Source organism: Sorex araneus, chromosome 5 (genome assembly GCF_027595985.1).
Source record: "Sorex araneus isolate mSorAra2 chromosome 5, mSorAra2.pri, whole genome shotgun sequence".
NCBI lineage: Eukaryota > Metazoa > Chordata > Mammalia > Eulipotyphla > Soricidae > Sorex > Sorex araneus.
Window position 1 is genome coordinate 116,841,740 of NC_073306.1, and position 16,490 is coordinate 116,858,229.

The 16,490-nt window shown below is 56.7% G+C and overlaps 1 protein-coding gene across 1 annotated transcript in view; it reads left to right on the plus strand.

Moving 5' to 3' along the window:
• Positions 1 to 16,490, plus strand: part of EFCAB8 (EF-hand calcium binding domain 8) — a 51,343-nt gene that overhangs the window by 15,476 nt on the left and 19,377 nt on the right. The window contains exons 7-15 of the mRNA XM_055139938.1: positions 168 to 273; positions 404 to 488; positions 3,350 to 3,474; positions 6,494 to 6,573; positions 9,315 to 9,445; positions 12,465 to 12,532; positions 12,844 to 12,995; positions 14,105 to 14,242; positions 14,821 to 14,934. Coding sequence (XP_054995913.1) covers positions 168 to 273; positions 404 to 488; positions 3,350 to 3,474; positions 6,494 to 6,573; positions 9,315 to 9,445; positions 12,465 to 12,532; positions 12,844 to 12,995; positions 14,105 to 14,242; positions 14,821 to 14,934 — 999 coding nt within the window. The remainder of the gene's footprint in view (positions 1 to 167; positions 274 to 403; positions 489 to 3,349; positions 3,475 to 6,493; positions 6,574 to 9,314; positions 9,446 to 12,464; positions 12,533 to 12,843; positions 12,996 to 14,104; positions 14,243 to 14,820; positions 14,935 to 16,490) is intronic.

The following is a 16,490-nucleotide window of genomic DNA, read 5'->3' on the forward strand; positions in this document are numbered from 1 at the left end:
GTTTATTATCCCATTTGACAGCCCTGGGAATAGACTTCAGGAGGTTGGGACATTTGTGGTAGCGCCAAGCTTGGCACCCTAAGGGGGTGCCAGGTGAGGGCTCCCGGGACTCTGTGCTCCTGGCGGTCATGGCCTGCCTCCCAGGAGCCCCCATCCCTCCTCTGCAGCTGACCCAGCTCCAGCAGTCCCCCCACCAGCAGATGTGGGTCACCGACATGGTGTGTCTGCACAACATGAACCTGGTCGCAGTGGCGTCCACTGAGCAGAAGATCGGTGAGGCTGGGAGGAACTGTGCGGTGGTGTTTTGGGAGGCTGGCAGCCACCTGTGGGGTCTCCTGGGAAGCCCCGAAGCCTGATGTGTGGCTCTGGGGTCCCCTGGGCCTCCCCCTCGTCTCCTCCCCAGAGTTCTATGATATTAGTGACTTCGACTGCATCCGGGCCTTCACCTTCATCGACCTGGACAGCTGTGTGATGGTCATGGACTACTGGTGAGTCGGGGGACCCCGGGGAGGTCCCCACAGCTTCTGTGGGGTCCCGGTACTGGAGGGGGTCCCCGCCTTGGGGGCTTGCGACCTCTCCCCCACTGCATGTGCTTCCTCCTCTTTCTCAGGAAAACCACGTGGCCACAGTCTCTCCCCTGTGGTGGTCAGCGGGGGCTGGGGGGTGATGGGGGACTGGGTGCTCCTTGATTCGTGTTTAGGAAGACTCTCCATTTTTTTTCTTTTTGGGTCACACCTGGGTTGAGCACAGGGGTTACTCCTGCCTCTTCACTCAGGAATTACTCCTGGCGGTGCTCAGGGGACCATATGGGATGCTGGGAATCAAACCCAGGTCAGCTGTGTGCAAGGCAAATGCCCTACCTGCTGTGCTATTGCTCCAGCCCCTAGAAAGACTCACTCTCTATTTTTTAAAATTTTTTTTTATTGAATCACCAGTGAAAAGTTACAAAGCATTTAGGTTTAAGTCTCTGTCATACAATGATCAAACACCCATCCCTTCACCAGTGCACATGTTCCACCACCAAGAACCCCAGTATACCTCCCATCCCACCCCCACCCCTGCCTGTGTGGCTGATGATTTTCACTTTACTTTCTCTTTACTTTGATTACATTCAGTATTTCACCAGAAAACTCACTATTATTATTATTATTTTTTTTTTATGGAAAACAAACGAACATTTTAATAAGAACCTTGTAAATCACCCAAAATTACATTATGCTTTGTATATTAAACATTAAATGAAATGCATTTTATTTTGAATTTTAAAGTATCCTAAGTAATAGTAGTATTTTCATGAAAAACGTGCTTTTATTTATTGTTTTTTTTTATTTTTTTTATTTTTATTTTTTTTAAAATTTATTTATTTTTAATTAGAGAATCACCGTGAGGGTACAGTTACAGATTTATACACTTTTGTGCTTATACTTCCCTCATACAAAGTTTGGGAACCCATCCCTTCACCAGTGCCCATTCTCCACCACCCGTAAACCCAGTGTCCCTCCCACCCTCCCCAATCCCATCTCCCCCCCACCCCACCCTGCCACTGTGGCAAGGCATTCCCTTCTGTTTTCTCTCTCTAATTAGCTGTTGTGGTTTGCGATAAAGGTGTTGAGTGGCCGCTGTGCTCAGTCTCTAGCCCTCATTCAGCCCGCAACTCCCTTCCCCCACATGGCCTTCGACTACAATGTAGTTGGTGATCGCTTCTCTGAGTTGACCTTTCCCCGGAACGTGAGGCCAGCCTCGAAGCCATGGAGTCAACCTCCTGGTACTTATTTCTACAGTTCTTGGGTGTTAGTCTCCCACTCTGTTATTCTATATACCATAGATGAGTGCAATCTTTCTATGTCTGTCTCTCTCTTTCTGACTCATTTCACTCAGCATGAAACTTTTCATGCCCATCCACTTAACTACAAAATTCTTGACCTCCTTTTTTCTAACAGCTGCATAGTATTCCATTGTATAGATGTACCAAAGTTTCCTCAACCAGTCATCCGTTCTGGGGCATTCGGGTTTTTTCCAGATTCTGGCTATTGTAAACAGAAAACTCACTATTATTATTTGGAATTTCCCCCGGACAATCAGACCTACCGAAAAGGCATCATTTGATAATTTGTTTTTCATTGTTGAGAATGAAAAGCATATGAGGTCGCTTGGCCACTGTTATGGCTGCGCGGTTTTGGATTTCTGGTATTTTAGTAATTAAGTCCAGAGAAATTTCTGCCAGAAGTTGCATCAATGCAAGCTCGTACCGCTGTTTAGTGGCCTCTGGGATCATGGGCGTTCAGCAACGGAGGGGCCGCACATGTGCAGCTGCTTGGGTCACATCTGGGCGGAGAGTGGCGGAAAGACTCACTTTCTATGGGGGAGATGGTCTGCCATAGAGGCAGAGTGAGACCTGGGATGGGGGCGGGGGATACAGGGGACATTGGTGGTGGAAAATTGCACCGGTGGAGGGATGGGTATTCGATCCTTATCCAGCTGAATCTCAAGCATGAAAACTTTGTAACTGTATCTCATGGTGATTCAATAATAATAATAATAAAAAAGACAACAAAACAAAACACAACAAAGAAAGACCCACTTTTTTTTTAAAATTTTTAAAATTTTGTTGAATCACCGTGAGATAGTTACAAGCTTTCATGTTTGGGTTACAATCTCACAATGATCAAACACCCATCCCTCCACCAGTGCACATTCCCCACCACCGATATCCCGGGTATACCCCCCTTTCCCACCCTCCCTCTGCCTCTATGGCAGACAATATTCCCCATACTCTCTCCCTACTTTTGGGCATTATAGCTTGCAACACAAACACTGAGAAGTCATCATGTTTGGTTCATTATCTACTTTCGGCCTGCATCTCCCATCCCAACTGATTCCTCCAGCCATCATTTTCTTTTTTTTTTAATTTTAATTTTTTTTTATTTTTTAATTAGTGATTCACAATGAGGGTACAGTTACAGATTCAAACATTTCGTGCTTGTTTTTCCTCATGCAGTGTTCGGGAGCCCATCCCTCCACCAGTGTCCATTCTCCACCACCAATGAACCCAGTATCCCTCCTACCCCCCAATCCCATCCCTCCCACTCCACCCCGCCTCTATGGCAGGGCATTCCAATTTCTTCTCTCTCTCTCCTTTTGGGTGTTATTCCAGCCATCATCTTCTTAGTGATCCCTTCTCTATTCCATCTGCCTTCTCCCCTCTGCTCATGAAGCAGTCTTCCAGCTATGAGAGCCTGGTGCTTTGGGGTCTGGGTGAGGTGCAGGGCTGGGGGCCTGCACTGGTGCCTGCGCAGGAGGCGGGGCTCAGGGCGGCCTCGGGTACCCCAGTGCTCCCCTTCTCCCCCAGGTCTGACTACCACAGAGGTGTCTTCTGCTACGGCGACAGCAAGGGCAGCGTCGCCGTCTTCACCTCCGACAACGTGAAGAACGGGCTGTTCAACCCCTGCATCCTCCCCAAGACCTCCAAATGGGGTAGCTGAGATGGGGGCCGGGGCGGGGGGCCTGCTGCCAGCAGCTGTGGGACGCTCCTTCAGCTGCACTGCCTCTGGGTGCTGGCCTGGGGGGGTGCAGTTTATTGGAAGGGAGTGGGGTCCTGTGGGCTTGGTCCCTCCTTGTCCCAGCATTCCTTGTTTTAATTTTTTTTTAATTGAACCACCACGAGATACACAGATACAAAGTTGTTCACGATTGGGTTTCAGTCATGCCGTGTTCCAACACCCACCCCTTCACCAGTGTGCATTTCCCACCACCAGTGTTCCCTGTTTCCCTCCTATCACCCCCACCCCTGCCTGGCTCTGTGGCAGACACCTCTCTCTCTCTCGCTCTCCTCACCCACCCCCACTTCTGGGCATTATGGTTTGCAACACAGGTATAGGTACTGACATGTTGTCATGTATATCCCTTTACTTACTTTCAGGACTCAGTTCTTGTCCAGAGTGATCATTTCCAGCTATCATTGTCATAGTGGGCCCTTCTCTGTCCTAACTGCCCTCACCCCGCCCTTCCACTAGTGGCAAGCTTCCATCTGTGGACCAGTCCTCCTGGCCCTTGTCCCAGCATTCTTTTTTTTTTCTTTTAGGCCACACCTGACAGTGTTCAGGGCTTACTCCTTTTTAAAATTTTTGCAAGAGTAAAGAAAAGTTAATTGGGGCTGGAGCAATAGCACAGCGGGTAGGGCGTTTGCCTTGCACACAGCCAACTCGGGTTCGATTCCCAGCATCCCATATGGTCCCCCAAGCACTACCAGGGGTAATTCCTGAGTCCATGAGCCAGGAGTGACCCCTGAGCATTGCTGGGTGTGACTCAAAAAGCCAAAAAAAAAAAGGTTAATTGGTGTCAGAGTGTGGCTCAGAGGGCTGAGTCACCTTTGCACGTGGGCAGCCCAGGTGCCATCCCCGGCACCTCATAGTTCCCCAGTGTTGTCTGGAGCCACCGGAACACAGAGCTGGGAGTAGCCCCCAACACTGCCAGGCTGCCTGGGAAGCAAGAGTTACTTTTCCTTTCCCTCTCGCCTTGCCATGGTAGCAGACGGCACTGCTCCTCAGGGCTCGCGCACGGCGTGGGGTACACCGAGAGTTGTGTTCCTCTCGCTCTGGTGCTTGGGAGCCCACACCAAGATCCCACTCTTAGTTGGGGCTCAGAAGTCATGACCCAGTACCAAGTGCTTCGCCCAGTGATGCCAGGATCACACTCAGGGCCTAGTGCTGCCTTGCTTCAGCCTTATTTTTTTTTAAGTAAAAACAGATTTTATTTGGAGGGTTCAAGGAAGGGGAGGAGAGGAAAGTGACAGAGAGACAGAGAGGACAGAGAGAGAGAGACAGAGAATGAGGAGAGAGAGAAAGAAAGAGAGAAAAAGAGAGAGGAGAGAGGTGAGAGAGAGACAGAGAGAGAGAGAGAGGAGAGAGAGAGATTCTTGGAAGGGAGTGGGGTAACGTGCTCAATAGAGAACACGGGCTTCTCCAAAGGCAGAGAGAGCCCTACACACCCCAGCATTAGATATGGAAGCATGAACATTACACATCTCAAGAGGTGGATGCGGGCGCCACATGTGCTCGGGCGACACATGTGCTTGGCCATGTGGGTACAAGCAGCACCTGGGCTCACTCAGCACATGCACCACGTGCTGCTCCAGCCCTTTGAATGATCTTCCCAGATCTTGGAACATCTTTATTTTTTTTTGCTTTTTGGGTCACACCCAGCGATGCTCAGGGGTTACTCCTGGATCACGCACTCACGAATTACCCCTGGCGGTGCTCAGGGAATCGAGCACCCAGCATATGGGATGCTGGGAATCGAACCTGGGTTGACCATATGCAAGGCAAACACCCTACCCACTGTGTTATAGCTCCAGCCCCCCAAAAATCTTTTGTTTTAAAAATTTATTTTTATTTTTATAGTTGTTGGGTTACAGCTGGTGATGCTCAGGACTTACTCCTGGTTCTGCACTCAGGGATTACTCCTAGTGGGGCTTGGGGGGTCGAACCCAGATTGGGCATGCAAGGCAAGCACCCCACTGGCTGCATTATGGTTCCACTTCCACTGTTGCCAAATTTTTCATTGTTCCACATTCGGTGACATAACTCACAGGGGTCGTGGCCCACAGTTGAAGATGCTAAGGTTTGGATTACAGTGGCTAGGGATAAGGGAGGAGCCCCAAATCTGCTTCCAGCTCTGCTGGGGCAGGTGAGGGGGTGAGGGTGGTGGGGTAGCCAGAGAATCTGCTGGGTTTCTTATTTTTTTCATTTTTGGGGTCACACCCGGCAATGCTCAGGGGTTCCTCCTGGCTCTGCACTCAGGAATTACTTCTGGTGGTGCTTGGGGGACCACCAGGGGATGCTGGGAATCGAGCCCGGGTCGGCTGTGTGCAATGCATGAGCCCTCCCCGCTGTGCTATCGCTCCAGCCCCTAGCTGGGTTTCTTTTCTCAGCATGAGATGAGCCTCACCTCACTGAGGTGACCAGGGTGCAGGGAGGCCTGACCAAAGTGTTTGTGTTTTTGGTTTTGTGTGGGTTTTTATTTCGGTTTGTTTCTAGGCCACAGCTGGTGATGTTCAGGAGTTCCTCCTGGCTCTGCACTCAGGAATCACTCCTGGAGGTGCCAGGGGATGCCGGAGATCAAACCCAGACCAGCCATGTGCAAGGCCGTGTGTGGCACATAGTAGTGCATTGTAGCGCTACCTGCTGTGCTATCTTTCTGGCCCCTGTGTGTGGTTTGGGGTTTGGGCCCACTCCTGGGTGGGGCTCAGCACTTACTCCTGGCTCTGTGCTCAGGGATCACTCCTGGTAGGGCCCGGGAGACTCTACGGGGTGCTGGGGATGGACCCTGGGTGAGCCATGTGCCAGGCACGTGCCCTACCCCTGTCCTCTCTCTCCTGCCCCAACCCCAGTGTGTGGGTGGAGATGCTGCAGAGTTGGGAACCCACTCGCCCAGTGTTTGCTTGTCTGGCGAAGGGGCGTGCAGTGACAGGGACCTTGGCTCTCTCCCCTGTCAGATCGCACTCACTGGACCACCGTCTCTGCGCAGAAGCTCCTGAAGGAGAAGTCCAGTCTGTATAGAACTTTCCGGCTGAAGGTGCCCTACTTAGCCTTCTACCCCCGGAGCATCTGGGTCCCACCGGGGTCGGGTCCCAGGTGTGGTGTCGCCCTCTCTCCCGCAACGGGATCCCCATCCCCCGCCCGTGGCCATCAGCTGCAGGGATCCCCATCTCACCCCCTGGCTCAGAGCCCCCCAGCTGCGCTCGCGTCTCTCCCGAGTGCTCCTCCTCGTCCCCCTGCTACGGAGGCCCAGGGCAGCCCCGCTGTCCCTCGCACCCAACCCTGCCCGGCCCCGCTGTTCCTCCTTGGGTGCCCAGCGCAGACCCCCACAGCCTCTGCTGCATGCTTCACAGCTTCCGCGGGGCGCTTTCCCCAGCCTGCCTCCCCCACCCCCCCATTCTGACAGCGCTCGGGGCTCCAGGCTGCTTGGGTTCCAGCGGATCTCCCTCTCCTCTGGACGCCAGGCACGGGTTCGGGTGGTCACCCGTGCTTCCGGCCGGCCTGCTGGACATCAGAGCCACCAGGTGCCAGGAGCTCACCTGGGGCTCCTCGCCCCTCCCCGCGCCTGCGCACATTCACCAACCCGAAGGCACACCCAGCCGCTGCATCTGGGGTTCCCAGCAAGGCGCGTCACCTCTCCCTCCCCGCCCCAGCCCCCCCTCCCCGGAAACTGGGTGTGGGGCCAAAGGCGCCTACCCTTCCACCACCTGGTTAGCAACCCTGGCAACCAGCTGCTGCCTCCTCTGGGCCCTTAGGAAGTCCCAAGGGTCTGGGGAGTTTGGTCCAAATATAGGTTTCTGCTAGGCGGGGCGCTGGCGCGGGGGGCTTTGCATGAGAAAGCCCTAGCCCCGCGCGGTATCCCCAGAGCTCCACCCGAAGGGACTCCCCCCACTTCCTCGGCCCCTCTCCCCCAGCACTGAGCCTCTGGTGAGGTTCCAAAACAAAGAGTTTCTTATGCAGGCGGGGAGGAGGGGGACGCTGCGTGCTTCATGGCTGGTGTTCCCCTCCCCATCTGCACCCCTGTTTCCTTGGCAGCACTCAAGGACAGGCTCCCAGGGGGCTGTGCTGGGTCCTGTCTCCAGTGCGGGGACGGTGGGGGGTGCTGGGCTGGACTCCCAGTGTGCCATTGTCTGTACAAATCAGCACAAATGAATGACAGGCGGAGAGGTCCCTCCAAGTCCTGCCTCCTTCCTGCCGTCCCTTGGGGTCCGTGTCTTTGCTGTGAGCAGAGCTGGGTCAGATGGGACAGGGGAACCGGCCCAGGGCCTGAGGACCTCTCCAGTCACCTCCTCTGTCCTTGACTTGGTCCTGCGCCCCAGCTCAGAGCTGCCACGGGAGACTTCCGAGCCTCCTGCCAGGCTCTCCCCTCAACCCCCCACCTCCCACCCCCTGCCCTGGGCTGCCAGCAGGTGCATGGCGGCCTGACCCCATGGGGCGCAGCAGTGGGGCCAGGAGGTGAGCCTTGTCTGTGGGGAGTCTGTGGGGTTTATGCATGAGCTAACTCATGGCTGTCCTTACCCTGCCTTGGGTGGGCACGGCAGACAGTGTCCTGAGCTTTGAAGCAGGCATTCGGTAGCAGCAAGCTTGAGTGTTGCACCCCCTTGTCACGTACAGCCAAGGGGGCCTGTCAGAGCTATGGCCACTGCAAGGGCATCGTGATCCCTGACCCCCCAGCGTCCCGCAGACCTAATACCCACTAGGTCTCCGGGGTTGGGTCTAGAAGGCCACTGTTCTTTTTAAAATTAAATTTAATTTTATGTTTATAAGGTTGTTCACCACAATTTATTGTATTTAATATTCCAACCCCAATCCCACCACTATTACACCTCCCCACTACCATTATTTCAAATTTTCCCAACCACGACCCAGGCTCTCAAAATTTATTTTGCATTGCTTGTCATGAACACGTCACTAAAAATAATCAGGAAGGATTTCCTTAGAAGAAAGAGTGTGAAAATTGTTGTATCTCATCCCGGAGCCATTAAGCCCTGGAATAAGAGATTACTAACATGTTGTTACAAGTTGAGTCTTGCGTGCTAATATTTTTTTTCATCGACATTGGTGGTCTTCTACTTTACATCCCACGCAGTGTGGTGTGCTACTCCTGGTACATCAGTGGCATAGAGTGCGAGATGTCGCATGCTCCAGGAATTCTGAGATTTTAAATAGGGTGATATAGCTGGAGTTCAAATTGTAACTGGATGGTGACTTTGGGTTTCTGAGGCATCTCTGCAGCTTGTTGATCTCTTCTGAGATTTATTTGTGAGTCTCTGGATTGTGGCCGTTAATGAGCTTATATGATGCAGAGGAAGTTTCTGGGGCGTGACTGGCAGGCTCCCAGAAGAATGAGGATGGGGGTAGGTTGCCCATCCCCAATTCCATGAGAGCCTGGAGATTTCTGTCACAAAACCCGCATCCCTGAGTTTTTAAAATTATTATTATTATTATTTTTAAAATTTTTATTTTTGGGTCACATCTGGCGATGCACAGGGGTTACTCCTGACTCTGCACTCAGGAATCACTCAGGGCGGTGCTCAGGGGACCCTATGGGATGCTGGGAACTGAACCCGGGTTGGCCGAGTGCAAGGCAAACACCCCACCTGCTGTGCTATCACTCCAGCCCCATCCTTGAGTTTTTCGACAGATTCAGGGATGAGGCTTGTCCCGAGCCTGTAGAGATGGATCGTGAGCAGGTGGTATTGGGTTTTGGAGGTTTTTGGCTGCTGGGGGATGTCCATTCTTGTGGTGGGTCTCCCAGGGTCCCTGCTTTCTTCCCAGGCTCTCCACCCCACCTGGTGTCAGCAGGTCAAGTTCATCCCTGAGATGAACCTGGTGGCCTCCTGTGCGGCTATCGAGAAGGCCTCGCTGGTGCTGACCATGCTGCCGGACAAAGACTCGGAGAACCCCAGGTACGGCGACCCTCTTTCCAGCCCAGCATGGGGCGCTCGAGAGGTAGTTCCGGGTTGCGGAGCTTGGCTTGCCTGCAGTGACTCCGGCTCCATCCTGGGACCCCAAGGTTCCCGGAACTCCACCAAGAGCGGCTCTGATGGGCTCTCACGCACCGTCGGGGGGCCTGGAATCCCGGGCACTGCACTGCGGCCCCCAGCATCGCTGCAGCCTCAGACCTTTGCACTGGAGCACTGGCCTGCTTGGCTGAGAGTCACTGGCACAAATCTGTGGGCCTCCTGAGCATCATTTAGGGCCCCTTACCACCCCCTCCCCCAGAGAAAGAGAGAGCACAGGGGCTGTGGTGCTCCCATGAGGAAGGGCAGCAATAGGGACAGAAGTCCTGGCCTTAGGCATGCCGGGCAGCGGCCTGTCGCTGGGCCACATCCCTGCGCCCCATCGTGACCATTTTTCACGTCTTCCATTCAGTGGTGTTTCCATGCACTGACACTGTCATAGAATCAGCACCGCTGGCTGTCCCTGTTGCTCATGATCCTGTGACGCTGAAACCCACACTTTGGAGAGTCACCAGGACTCCCACGGTCTCCTCCCCTGCCTTGCGCATTGCCTCTGTGAATACGGCTACTTTAGGCCCTGCGTGCGAGCGCATCCATAAGGATTTTTTTCCCTTGGCTTTTTGGGTCAGATCTGGCGATGCTCAGGGGTTACACCTGGCTCTGCACTCAGGAATTACTCCTGGCGGTGCTCGGGGGGGCCCTATGGGATGCCGGGGACCAAACCCGTGTGGTCGGCTGTGTGTCAGGCAAGTGCCCTTCCTGCTGTACTGTTGTTACGGCCCCAACCCTTGCTTCCTGATGAGGGGTCATTGCTGGGGGCAGAGGAAGGCTCACGGTGTGTGTGGGGGCCAGACACCGTCCCCTTGGCTGGGGTCTCCTATGGGATGCCGGGGACTGAACTTGGGTCGGCTGTGTGTAAGGCAAACGCCCTCCCCGCTGTGCTATCACTCTGGCTCATCATAGGGATTTTGGCTTTTTGTGACCGCCTTATTGCCTCCTGAATCATAGCCTCAGAATTCATCCCTGTTGCAATCTGGTGCAACACTTCTTCCTCCCACGGTAGGTAGAGTGCAGGTTTCGTGTACCCTCCCATCTGTCAGTGACCTGCCCAGCTCCCTCTTTGTGCTCTCGCTAACAACTCACTACCATGAATCCGAGCCCACGCGCCTCTCTCTCGGACCCGGCTCTCACTTCTCTTGGGTCTCCACCTAGACGTGGAACTGCTGGGACGTGTGCAGTGACTACTCTCTGGGCCACAGAATGTTCGGCTCTTCTCATCCCCACCCGGGAGCCGACTGCAGGTGGGAGGAGAGGAACTGGGATGTGGCGGGGAAGCGGCAGTCCCAGCTCAGGGGTCAGCGGGTGGAGTGCCGGGGCTGGCGCTGGGTGGCCGAGAGGGTCATCACTGCTTGGTTGGTGTGGTATTTCCACCTTGGCGGGCCACATGGGTCCCCATGATGTGTCCCGATTCCACCTCCTCCCTGCCCCCACCACACAGGTAGCATCATGGCTTTGTGTGTGCTGTTGCTTCTGTCTGCCTGGCATGCTCTGGCTTCTTCTTCTTCTTTCCTTTTTGGGTCACACCCGATGATGCTCAAGGGTTACTCCTGGCTCTGCACTCAGGAATTACTCCTGGCGGTGCTCAGGGGATCATATGGGCTGCCAGGGATTGCACCTGGGTCAGCTGCGTGGAGGGCAAATGCCCACCCACTGTGCTATTGCTCCAGCCCCTCTGGTTTCTTCTTGTTTCTTTTTTAAATGTTTTTATGGGGAAGGATTTCAAACCTGTACAAAAATGGAGAAGATGGAGGGCTTTAGTATCATGAGAAGCATGTCCAGGTCAGTCTTTCCTTGCACTGGTGGGGAGTCCAGATCTGGATTGCTTCTGGCAGACATGATGGGGTTTGGCTTTGGGGTGCAGGCCTCCTCTGTTAGAGTGGATATGGGGGGTTCCAGTGAGGAGGCCATTGCATTAATTCAGGATGTGATGATGGCCCGGACTCAGGCCGTGGGACGATTTGGGTGCACTGGAGTGTGTGTGTGTGTGTCTGGGGGGTAGGTTGGAGAATTTACCTTTATACCTGGATGCACTCAACCCCACCCCGCCAGACTGGCCTTCTAGGATGCAGTTCACACACTGGCCAGAAGGTGGTGCTGTTGCTTGCTGGTGGTCTGGTCCCTGGCCCTGTGGGAGTCAGAGCCCAGCTGTGTGTGTCTGTGGTCAGCCTTGGGGTCAGACTCCGTGGCCTGAAGACGGGGCACCCTGGCAGCTTGTTGGAGCCAGTGGTGAATCCGACACAGGAGCCCCAGGTCTGACTCACCCTGCTTTGCTCTTTCTGCTCTGCTCTCGGCCACCACCTCCTGGCTGGCCACCTCGAGCTGAACTGCTGCAGTGACCTTTTTACCCTTGCCCCCTGTGTCCTCTGGCTGCCTGCCCAGGAGCCCTGCTGGTCCCTCTGCCTCTCTAGCTCTGTCGCTCCTTTCTTTCCCGGGTGCCGCTCTACAGAGCCTACTGCCGGGGGCCCCCTCCACACCCTGAATCCCCACCCCTATAGCTGTGTGGCCAGAGGGCAGAGCCTCATCTCCCTGGCGCTGTCTTGGGGGCACACGGCCGAGTACCCTTTGGGGCGCTGTGAGGGGTGCAGGTGTGTGCATGCACGACCTGGCCCCCGCCGGGCACCTGGCGTCTCCCCTCCCTTCTCCCTTGCCTTTGGAGCCCCCAGCCCCTTTTGTACCGTGTCATGGGGCAGGGAGCCTGTGCCCGCAGAGGGGAGGTGAGGACCCAGTTCAGCCGACTCCTGGAGGGTGCTGGTCTTGGGGCTGCCCTCAGACACCCGGGAGTGGGGAGCCCACATTCCCTGGGCGGCTGGGGGCTGCGGGGGTATCGGGGCTGCTCCCGCCGGCCAGCTGCCGTGTGGCCAGAGGCCGTCCGCTCCGGGCTGCAGCGCCACCCTTGCTCTCACAGGTTTTCCGTGCTGGGACTAAGGAAGGGGATTCTTTGCTTTGATTACTGCGTGGACAAGAACTTCCTCGGTGAGCCGTCCACTGGCTGCACGGGGGCCGCCGCGGTGTGTGTGTGTGTGTGTGTGTGTGTGTGTGTGTGTGTGTGTGTGTGTGCGCGCGCGCGTGCGCGCAGCTGAGGAGCAGGCTCGGCCACCCACCCAGGCGCTGTCTGCCTCCTCTGCTGTCCCCCTGGTCCCTTGTGGGGCATCTGGGGGTGGGTGACGGCAGCGGCTTTGGAGGAGCAGACGTGCCCCATCTGCCAGGCCTGCCTGGGGATGGATGTGCAGACCGGAAGGAGGCCCAGCAGGGCCCCCTCTGGCTGACACCCCTTCCCACTGCAGTGACCGGTGGCTACGACCCCCTCATCCGCCTGTGGAACCCCTTCTTATCCAGAAAGCCCGTGTGGCAGATGAAGGGCCACCGGGCCTCGGTGACGCACATCCTCATCAGCAGCAAGGACAGCAGCATCCTCTTCAGCATCTCCAAGGACAAGGTGCGTCTGGGGAGCAGGGACAGGGGCGGCAGAGGGCAGGATCCCCTGGATGTGAGCACTGGGCAGGAGCACCCACAGGTCCTGGTCACTAGGCGTCCAGCTCTGAGCTGCCACAGGGCTGATTCCAAGGTGGGGGCGCCCAGGCTGTCTTTGGGCTTCAGGGGTCCCGGCTGAGGCCCTTTCTTTCCCCGATCCCACATCTCCCTCCTCCCAGAAGGGCTGCTCGAGGTGGAGAGGGTCAGCGCTATGTGGGGGACACGGAGGTGGTGACACTTCCGGGTCTCCAATCCCAGAGGGGGACATTTGTAGCTGGGTGTGTGGCATGCTCAGGGCCCTGCCCAGAGCCGAGGTCACTTTGTTCCGCCCCCTGGGAGGTCTCCCTTTTATTATTATTATTTTTTGGGTCACACCCAGCGATGCTCAGAGGTTACTCCTGGCTCTGCACTCAGGAATTACTCCTGACAGTGCTCAGGGGACCATATGGGATGCCGGGGGATCGAACCCGGGTCAACTGCATGCAAGGCCCTGCCTGGTGTACTATTGCTCCGCCCCCCCCGCCCCCCCACCCTGCCAATTTTTCTGTTTTAATTGAATCACTGTGAGATAGAGCATTACAGAGCTGTCCATGATTGGGTTCCGGTCATGTTCCAGCACCCGTCCCTCCACCAGAGTACGTTTCCCGGCACCCGTGTCCAGGCCCCTGTGCTCTGGCCACAGGCTCTGTGTCTCCCAGGAGCCCTGGCCCTCCCCCGTGCTCCATCACTCACTCATGCCTGCTGCAGTCTGGAATCTTCCAGGCGGCTGGGCTGGGTGGGGGCTGAGGGAGGGGCTCATGGCTGGGCCTGCACGTAGGCTAGCAGGTGGTCAGCCAGATGTCCGTGTCCTTCCCCGCTTCCCGATCCCTGGGTCCTGGAGGGGCGCCGTGGAGTGTCTTAGGCACAAGCTCCAAGTTCATGGTTGGCGGGGGCGGGAATGTGAGGTGGCTGGGGCCGGGGGCTGCCGCCAGTGTTCATCCTCGTCAGTGCAAGCACCATGGGCCAGGGGTCCCGGGGAGGCCTCAGGGTCCCTACCACCACCACCACCCCACTCCCGCCTGTCCTTCACCCCAGAATATCCGAGTGTGGGACATGCTCGACTACATCTGCCTCCAGTCCTTCTGCGGCCGGCTGCTGGCCCTGGGGAACTGCCCCATCACCAGTGCCTACTTCCACAAGGAGGACAACGCGCTTGTCTGCTGCACCTTCTCGGTGAGCCCCTGGGCCCGGCTCAGCCCCGCCTGCTCCCGGATGGGACGCAGAGCAGCTCAGGGAGGCCCCTGCCTCCCTGCTCCTAGCTCTGGGGCATCCTGGAGGCTGCTGGGCTCCCCGCCTGCCCCTGCACCCCTGGTACTCGTGGCTCCTTGTCGGGAGTGGAGAGTGTATTCCTTAGACACCAGCCCCTCCCACCGGGAGTCGACAGTGCAGGAAGAAGGATCCTCTGATAGAAGATGCAGAGCGGGGAGTGCTAGGTGCTTCAAAGGAGCACAGAGAAAGGAGCCTTACCCCTCCCTTGCAGCAGGCAGGGGGGAGTCAGGGAAAGCTTCCTGGAGGAGAGGACACCACACTGAGGATTGAAGCCTCAGAAGTTGAAGTTGGTGGTTAACTAGGGATTCGAGGAGGTGGGAGCCCCAATCTCCGGGAGGGGAGGCCATGGGGTCGCGGAGGGAGATAATCGGTGGGCATGACCTTGAATGGGCAGAGGCCCGGGTGCCATGAGTCTGACATCCCCGTTCCTCTGAGCACCTCCCGGGGCCCACCGGGTGACGGCCGCTGTCTCCTCCTCCCAGATCGGGGTCCTGCAGGGCAGCCTGGAGTCGCAGCAGGCCGACCTGGAGGTGGAGAAGACCAGCACGCACAACATGCCACTCTGCGGCGCCCTGTACAGCTCGCCCATGCAGCAGGTGAGCGGGCAGCCGGCAGGGCGCGGGGCCGAGTGGGGGTCTCAGTGGCCCCCTCGCTGCTCTCCCAGGAGCTGGCAGGGCCGGAGCGCTCAGAGCCAGGACCCGGGGCCACAGTCTCGGCCTCTGCACCCCCGGCCGAGCCTGTGGTTCCAGAGCCCAGCTCAGGGCTGGGCGGGCCCACTGGGTCCAGGGCTCGAGGCTCCTGGCTGACTCCGGGGCGGGGTCTGCAGCTGCAGGCGGCCGTAGGCCCCAGGAGGACAGAGCTCACCTGCTTGGCCTCCCCCACTTTTGGGGGGTGCTTATACCCAGCGGTACCCAGGGGCCACCCCCAGCAGTGCATGGTGGTCGCTCCAGGTGGTGCCCAGGGTCTTACCAGGTCCACGGTTGTCCCTCGAGCTCTCCCTGGCCCTGCGCCCTCTCCGCCTCGTCCCCCGCAGGTGGTGAGCAGCTGCGTGAGCGGCCTGGTGGGGTGGGAGCTGACGACGGGGGGGAAGGTGGCCATGCTCTTGGCACCTCACCACCCCTCTCCCCTTAGGTGTCCCCAGGGCCAGAGACAGCGCCGCCCCCACCCCCCACCCCACAGCTGCATTCCACCTCTCCCAGGAGGCTTGGCCTGAAAGAGCCTTCCAAGGCCCTTCTGTCGCACCCTGAGTTGTGGCTGCAGGTGTTGCCCCAGGGAGGGCCCCCTCCTCTCTCCATGGTTCCTTCCTCGGGGTGGTCAGGAATATCGTTTTTTTTGTGGTTGTTTTGATTTTTTGGGTCACACCTAGTGATGCTCAGGGGTCACTCCTGGCTCTGCACTCAGGAATTACTCCTGGTGACACTTGGGGGATCCTATGGGGTGCCGGGAATCGAACCCAGATCAGCCACGTGCAAGGCAAACGCCCTTCTATTGCTCCAGCCCCTGGTCATGGATTTCTGGTACCCCCAGGTCCCTTCCATGGTGAATGAGTCTCCATTCAGCTGGTGCTGAATTGGAGGGGCCTTCCCTCTGTTCCTCCTCCTCCTCCTCTTCTTCCTTCTCCTCCCCTCTTCCTCATTGTCCCCCTCTACCTTTTCCATCTCCTCCTCCTCCTGCCTTCCTCCTCCTCTATTTCTTCTTTTTTTCTTCCTCTTCCTCCTCCTCCTCCTCCTTCACTTCCCCTTCCTCCTCCTCCTCCTCTTCCTTCTCCTCCCACTCCTCCTCCTTCTCTTCCTCTTCCTTCTCTTCTTCCTCCTCCTCTTCCTTCTTCTCCTCCTCTTCTTCCTCCTCCTTCTCTTCCTCTTCCTCTTCCTCCTCCTCCTCCTTTTCCTCATCCTCTTCCTTTTTTTCCTCCTCCTCTTCTTCCTCCTCCTCCTCCTCCCACACTTCTCCCTCCCCTTCTCCCTTGTTTTTGTGCCACACCCGGTGATGATCAGGGCTTATGCCTGACTCTGCACCCAGGGATCACTCCTGGTGGGGTTCAGGGGACCACATGGGATGCCGGGGACCAAACCCATGTGGTCGGCTGTGTGTCAGGCAAGTGCCCTTCCTGCTGTACTGTTGTTCCGGCCCCAACCCCTGCTTCCTGCGGAGG